The sequence below is a fragment of the Engraulis encrasicolus genome, chromosome 11 (assembly GCF_034702125.1).
Source record: "Engraulis encrasicolus isolate BLACKSEA-1 chromosome 11, IST_EnEncr_1.0, whole genome shotgun sequence".
In the NCBI taxonomy this organism is placed as follows: domain Eukaryota; kingdom Metazoa; phylum Chordata; class Actinopteri; order Clupeiformes; family Engraulidae; genus Engraulis; species Engraulis encrasicolus.
The window spans coordinates 42,340,059-42,347,614 of NC_085867.1; the positions used below are offsets into that span (position 1 = coordinate 42,340,059).

The 7,556-nt window shown below is 41.8% G+C and overlaps 1 protein-coding gene across 1 annotated transcript; it reads left to right on the plus strand.

The window, feature by feature from the left end:
* Window positions 1-1,139: 1,139 nt before the first annotated feature.
* Window positions 1,140-7,352, plus strand: oaz1b (ornithine decarboxylase antizyme 1b). Its single transcript, XM_063210675.1, is given in 6 exon segments — window positions 1,140-1,378; window positions 3,866-3,917; window positions 3,919-4,005; window positions 4,433-4,605; window positions 5,161-5,246; window positions 5,856-7,352. Coding segments are annotated over 6 exon segments (663 nt in total). The 5' UTR covers window positions 1,140-1,247; the 3' UTR covers window positions 5,990-7,352.
* Window positions 7,353-7,556: the final 204 nt, after the last annotated feature.

Consider the following 7,556-nt stretch of genomic DNA (forward strand, 5'->3'; position numbering starts at 1 on the left):
GCATCCAATGGAAGAGCCTGGAGGCCTCGTTTTCTTAGTTGGTCGATCTATTAGCAGGTTTACCAGTTCCTGTAGGTTAACTAAGCCAAGTTTGTCACTTAACTATGCCCCCGGCCCCATGTCAAAGCGTTGAACACTGTGAGATCAGTATTCCTTGAATTCCTTAGGAGCAGAGATGGAACAGATGGCCTTTTCCTGATCATGTTTGACAGCACGCTGTGACTGTGACACAGAATGCAAATGCTACTGAGACTGACAGACACAACTGCAAAACTAATAGAAAACAAGAGACTTTGTCTTGTTTCACGTTGAGTATTTAACCAAATGTGATACCATTGTTAACTGGAGCACTGGAACCTTTCATTTTAAAGCTTTTTTTGTAACCTGGAACAAACTGAACAATTAAATCTATTAGTAATCTGATGTCTGAACCACAATGACTCTGTCAAATGTTTCAATGCAGCTCCCCAGAGGAGGTTGGGCCAGGTGCGTGTGTGTGCGCGTGCGCGCGCTTGCAAACTTGTGCATCTAGGTTGCCATCGCTGACTGCTGCTATTTAGTAGGCTGTAAGTCTGCAAATGCTCTAACCTGTTAACACCATGACCTATAACTATGGTCAGCATCCCCCCCACCCCCAACCCGATCTCACACACACACACACACACACACACACACACACACACACACACACACACACACACACACACACACACACACACACACACACACACACACACACAAACACTTACACAGTTGGCCTGTTGTGTTTACAGGAGAAAAAAATAAATAAACTCGAGCTCTAGTTCCTGTTTTTAAATGCAATTGTCTTACTTTTAAAGTTAAAGGAATAAGTATTTAGATGCAACTTTCACCTCTTTATAACTAGGCCTAGTTTTGTTTATGCCTAGGCCTACTTGTTTTTAATTTAGGCCCTAACTCCTAATCATCTGCATTAATTCAATGCAATTTTACACTACCTAGAGTAGGCTTGTGCTTGGAAGACTATTTAACCAGGGCATTGTTGCAGAAACAAAAACATAATCCGACTCCACTCTTGTTGGCCTCAGTAATTTTCCATTCGCCAAAAGACGCCCCCAAACCAAGTCCTCTCTTTGCGTGCCCGTTTTTTTTCCTGCTACGTAGCGGCCGTTCAGCGTTTCTCCGCTGATGTTGAAACCAACGAAGTTAGTTCTGAACCGACCGTAGAGCAGAGAGCAGGCAGCCTTCGATTCTCTCTCCAGGGCCGGATGGTAAAATCCAACCTCCAGCGGATACTAAATAGTCATTGTTTTGCTCGCGAAAAAGAAGGAAAAACACAATTAAACGCCACAATGGATGCTTTAAGTAACGTCAGTAATCTTTCTGACTTGACTGGCAAGTGAGTATCTTGGAAAACAACTTAGCCAGCTAACTGTGCTAGCTGTTAGCTGCTACAGATGTATACTACGGAAGTCAGCGATGTCTTTTAACATCAACGCATTATACCATGACAGTGTATTTACATATTGAAACAAGAAAGAAATTACATTGTTTAATGTGTTAATGTGTTTCAACATAACCCACAAATATTCACGACGATGGCCATAAGTAGCACAACCTCTAGCAGCTAAATCATTAGCTAACTGTGTGTTTCAATCTGTTTGGTTGGTTTATTTAGATGTACAACAGTTGACATATAGCGATTTCCAGCTGTTTTTCCGTACAGTGATGCAATTAATTGATTGGTAAATGCATAGTTGCCAGAGAACGAGTCGTTTTAACGTTACTTTAGGTCGAGTTGTTTGGCGAGTAATGCGAAGTTGTTAGAGCTAACACTACGTCGACATTTAAAAGGCCCCAGTACAATACAGACTACATCCGTAGCTTGACGCGTTATTCAACCTGAACCTGATGTACTTTAATTGGTTTAATTAAATATGCACATATAATATAAAACAAAACACTTGTCAATTATTTTTTAGCGTTACATCGGTACATTAAAATCACACGACTTGGCGTGGTTGAAACATGGGCTAATGGTTTGTCTCCATGTTAGCATAACATTTTTACAGGCCTTTCCCTGGTAGTGTACTGGGTAACTGTACTACACAGTCTTGAAATAACACCTTCACATATCATCAGCGTTTTACTGGCCTGCGAGAATTGTTGGATTTCATTGCCAACTAGGTTAATCCGGTAACTAGAGTGTACAGAGGGAGAGGGATTTGATATGCCAAAGAAACGTAGCTAGACAGGTTGACACTTGATATTCGATACTGAACTCAAGTAGACACGACAAAGCACACCATTTTAGTGAGGGAGGGTGAGGGGCGTCGATGTTCAATAACACGGGCGAGGAGGAAAACAGTCGCCCTTGGCCTTGAAAATATCCAGCCTAACCTATGTTATTAATGGGGTATGTTATTGTCGTCAACAGTTTTGATGGAAACGTGTATGATTCACTGATCTGTTGCCACCAATTCTCAACACTAAGGGGATATCGCCAGATCTTGTCAGGAACTCTCTTACATAAAACAATGTGAAATTGTGTGCCATTTGTAAGCCAATATCATAGATCTTGCTTACTGTAGTATTTAGATTAATTCGCTACCTATGTAAACACTGTGTAATCAGCTGAATTTTCGGGGGCGTTCAGGAAAAGTGCTTTATACTCACCTTTCAAAAATGTGCTAGAACAGTTCTCAGCCTTTTTTGATCAAACGCCCCCTTGACCTCTGCACAAGCCTCCAAATGCCCCCTTGACCTCATCATAAGCCTTCCAATGTCCCCCTCCCCACACCCTTCCGTATAAAAAATAAATAAATGGACTAATGCCCCCACCCATGGCAACTAAGCACTGTACCCTCTATGCTGTATCCTTCTCAACGCCCCCTAGAGCTCCCCAACGCCCCCTGGGGAGGGGCTGTACTACCGCCCCCGTTGAGAAACGCTATGCTAGAAGATGTAATGATCCTCTAATGGTATAATTAGGGGTAATGCCTCTTATTTTCCAAGGCACAAGGCTTTTCCATTTAGGGGTTTGTTTTATTTTGCCACTTACTGGCAGTCTGGTAAAGGTATTAAACTTGCCTCATACATACTGACCCAGTGATGGGCATTTACATTTCAATTATATAAAATCCATTTCATTGAAATGGGTGGATGAACAAATGAAAATGGTTTCGAGAAGTATTTTTTGTGTGTGTGTGTGTGTGTGTGTGTGTGTGTGTGGGGGGGGGGGGGGGGGGGGGGGGGGGTGTTTGTCTAAGAGATAGTTTAACTGGCTAAAAAAAAAAAAACTAAGCGAAAAGTACATTCTTTCAAACTTAACTGTGTTATCAATGTATCTATGCAACAAACAAAACTGATGTGGGCTCTATTCAAGATTGTTGACATTTGGTGGAATGTGTTTTGAAAAATATTAACACGGCTCAAGGTCAAAAACCTTCTAGAGACAAACTCGCTCACTCCTCCCGTTTGCTTGTTCTGCACTGTGAGAATACATTTACTGACATCAACAGTTACAAAATGTATCTGGCTGTACGGTATCTGTCAAGGTCAAGCTAAACGTAATGGTGTTATAGCGTCATAGAAACTGCTGTAGAAACCTTGAACTTAAGTTGTGGGGTTTTGTACAGTGATCGTAATCCCTCCCAAATTGGTTATTGCACACCCATGTATTAGGGCTCTGCCGAATTCTCACGTACTCTTCCTGAATATTGTCTCTTTCTTTCTTTCTTTCTTTCTTTCTTTCTTTCTTTCTTTCTCTCTCTCTCTTTCTCTCTCTCTCTCTCTTTTTTTTCTCTCTCTCTCTCTCTCTCTCTCTCTCTCTCTCTCTCTCTCTCTCTCTCTCTCTCTCTCTCCCCCTCTCCTCCCCTCCTCCAAGGCTCTCTCTGCACTGTAGTAGTACCCCTGGTCCGGGGCCTCTGTGGTGTTCCTGATGCCCCTCACCCACCCCTGAAGATCCCAGGTGGGCGAGGGAATGGTCAACGGGATCACATTCCTGCAGCTCAAGTTTTATATTCAGTGAGTTGTTGTTGTTATTACCAGTACTTCTTGTTGGATTGCACGGTACAGAGAATGAGTACATTTGGGGTTATAAACACGTGGATAATGTAATGCAATGTTATTTATCCATATAAATGCCAGTATGCTTACTGTAATGGAGGGCTTTTACCTGTGACTTTAAGACATTTAAGACAAGGCGTGCATTGGAATTGTTGCATCACACAATCATTTGTCAGTAAAACTGAGAGTTTGACAATCAACGCCTTTTGGCTTTACAAACACTCAATGCTCCCATTGACTTTCCAATGTCTTCCCTGTCTTTGTCAATGTGTGCGAGAGTGAGAAACATAGTTTCAATTCCTTAGTATGTCCAATCAATGCATATGGAACAAAATTGAGAATAACAAAAATAATAAAGAAACGGTCTTTTACTTTGATGTCGCAGGACAGGAAGTTGACGGTGAGCCAGGAGGCGGGGGGAGGGGGGAAACCCACCATCCTCCACTTCCAGAGCCGTCCCACTGTCTCACGGGTGATCCACTGGCAGGCAGTGCTTAGTGGCGAGGGGCTGTACGTGGACATCCCTCAAGGCGCACTGCTGGACGGCAGCAAGGAGAGGTAAGGAGGACAGAGACCATTCATATGGTAGAAGTGAAGGTGATGAATTAAAGACAGTTTAGGAAATGGATCGCACTCAGTTTTTTCTTTTTTCTTGTTCTTTTCTTTTTATTTAAACATTGCAGGGACTGTGACACTGAAGAAGGCTCTGTGCAGCTGAAACGTCTGTCATCAGTCCCTGCAATGTTTAAATAAAAAGAAAAGATCAAGAAAGAACAAGAGTGCAATCCATTTCCTAACTACTTGATTACTTCAGAGACGCACCAATAAGACGGAAGAGGAAGTGGAAGATTACCTTGATAAATAAAAAACGAAACATTTCAATGACCCTTTTGTACATTGCTATTCCCACTCTCACTCTCAAACCATCTCACTCCTTTGAAACTGTGGTTTGATAGAGATGGATTAAGTGTCTTCCACACATCCCTCACACTTTTTATTTTCTTTCGTGTTTGTTGGCGACATTTGGATTTACTATACTAAATGAGAAGCTAATGAAGGGTTAAACTTTTTTTTCTGCCGATGTGTAATTGTTTGTTTTTTTCTTCCCTCTAGTTTTGTTTCCCTTTTGGAGTTTGCTGAAGAACATCTTAAAGTCGTCAGTGTGTTTGTCTGCTTTTACAAGAACAGAGAAGATTGTGGTATGTATTTTACATATTCTGACATGCATTGCATATTTGCGGTTTTTTGGGCTGCTCATTACTAATGACTGTTTTGCATCTTTGTGAGTGGGCCTAACGACTACATTTTTTTCCTATGAAAAAAAAGGCTGGAGCAAACTGATCTGTTTTTTTTTTCCTTTTTTGTAAACAAGCCATTTCAAAAACTGTCTCTTCACCAGCCATAGACAACAGTTGAGACTGCTTTTGTACAGATGATGGGAAACTGGAAACATGTCATGATCAATTTCTGGTCATCACTGTCAATAAGTCACCACCAAGGCAAAAACACAATCAGGAGTGAAAAACTCTTTCCAAATTTCGAGTTTCTACAGATCACAAGTTGATGCACACAGTCAGCTTCTTACAGCCCTTGGGCTCTACGGTTATGCTCCCAGGTTTACAGTTTACATACCCTGGCAGAAAGTATGGTTTCTTGGTATTTTTTTTAGACGGCATGAAAGATGATGCCAAACCTTTTGCCCCCACTCATTGCTGTTTTCCACAGGTCATGTACTTGTATATATTTTTCTCCCATTCCTGTTGTAACCTGGTCACTGAATGTCTTCCCCCCCCCCCTTGCCTCCACAGCTAAGTTGGTGCGCACGTTCAGCTTCCTGGGCTTTGAGATTGTGAAACCAGGCCATGCCCTCGTCCCACCCAGACCCGACGTTTTCTTCTTGGCCTACAACTTTGACAGGGATTCCTCCTCCGATGAAGATTAGCTCAGTCCTACACCTCCCTAACCCCAGCCCCCCTCCCCCTCCCCCACACCCCTCCCATGCCCCACTATACTCATACCCCCGCCAACCTGCCCCCCCCCCCCTTTTGTTTCTCACTCTGGTTCACATTCTCCTCCGTTGTTTGTTACACTGAAGAAAAGTAGTTCTAGACATGTAGTGTGACTGATTCTGTTCTCTGTTCTCATGTCCTCTAGCCCCCCTCCACCCCCTTCTGTCTCTATTCCGTGTTGAATGGTTTTGTGTGCTTATTTAGATTTCATTGGTATAACAGAGCAAAAGAGGGACGCTCTTAAAGGGACTTATTGAGCCTATTGCGATTCTCAAATATCACATAAAAAAAAATGTTTTTTGTCATTTTGTTGTGAAAATACTCTTGAATGTAAAAAAAGAGGTCATTCAGTTTACATTTGGGTACATAAGTGATATCATTTGATTGGCTTACAAAGAGGAAACGCAAGTGTTTCCCGTTTTCAATACAGGGTAAGACCTACAGGATGCTATATGGTTGTTTTGGTCTCTCTCGACAGAAAGTTGTAAAATCTATGCTCGTGGTTTAGTAACTCGCCTGGATAGGTCAGCTCAAAGTAAGTGGTAAATCTTGTCAGAGCAGAGTGATCAGTGTTTTATCAGGAAATTAAAACCCCCATGTAAAAAACTCACGTGGGTAGGAGGTTTACCACTTTCAGTGAGTTAACATACTCAAGCTTGGTGACTAAGCACCACTGTCTGGAAGTAACCCCCTGAGGAGTTTAAGTGGTACGTATCTGCTGGAGTTATTGCCCTGAGGATCAGGAGAGTGCAATGGTAAATGTTGTCCATGAATCATGACATGACTGAAACCTGGGGAGTATTCCAAGAACTGACTCAGTTGTAGTAAACCAGGTAAAGTTAACCTTGAGGTAGTGGTAATTCATCTGATAGAAGGAGCCTGGAGTAATCATTTTCATACGTGAATGATGCCTGCAGGCTTTCTAATAGCATGTTTAACACTTCCTGTGGGTTAACAAAGCCTGGTGTATCAGTTAACTGCGTTCTTGAAATACCCCCCCCTGAGTCTGTGTCCCCTTTAGAGTGAATGAAGAGATGAGATGGGATGCTAATTATGAGTGGATTTGGTACAAAGCTTGAGAAAAAAAAACATCCAAAGTGCTTTTGCCTCTATTGTGTATGTCAGATTATTTCCTCTGGCAGTATTTCCATGCTGATTTTATTGATCTCTAGAATTTCTTTACTTTTTTTTTCTTTCTTTCTTGAGTTTTCTTTTCGACTTATGGTGTATACCTGCATAGTGGTACCTGATGTGCTTCTGTAATAATAATAATAATAATAAAAACAATTAGGGGAAGCATTTTTGTCTGGGTCTTTCTTCAATTTTTATTATGGCCTTGCACCATCTGAATACAACCACATAGACCTACAGTCATGAAGTGAAATGTAAAGAGTAAATGTTAGGCTATGGTCACTAAGGTTAGTGTAGTGTGATGGCACAATTGATGTATATTTGGATCCCATGTTGGGAAATCTGAACACTGAAACAACTTGTTAGCCT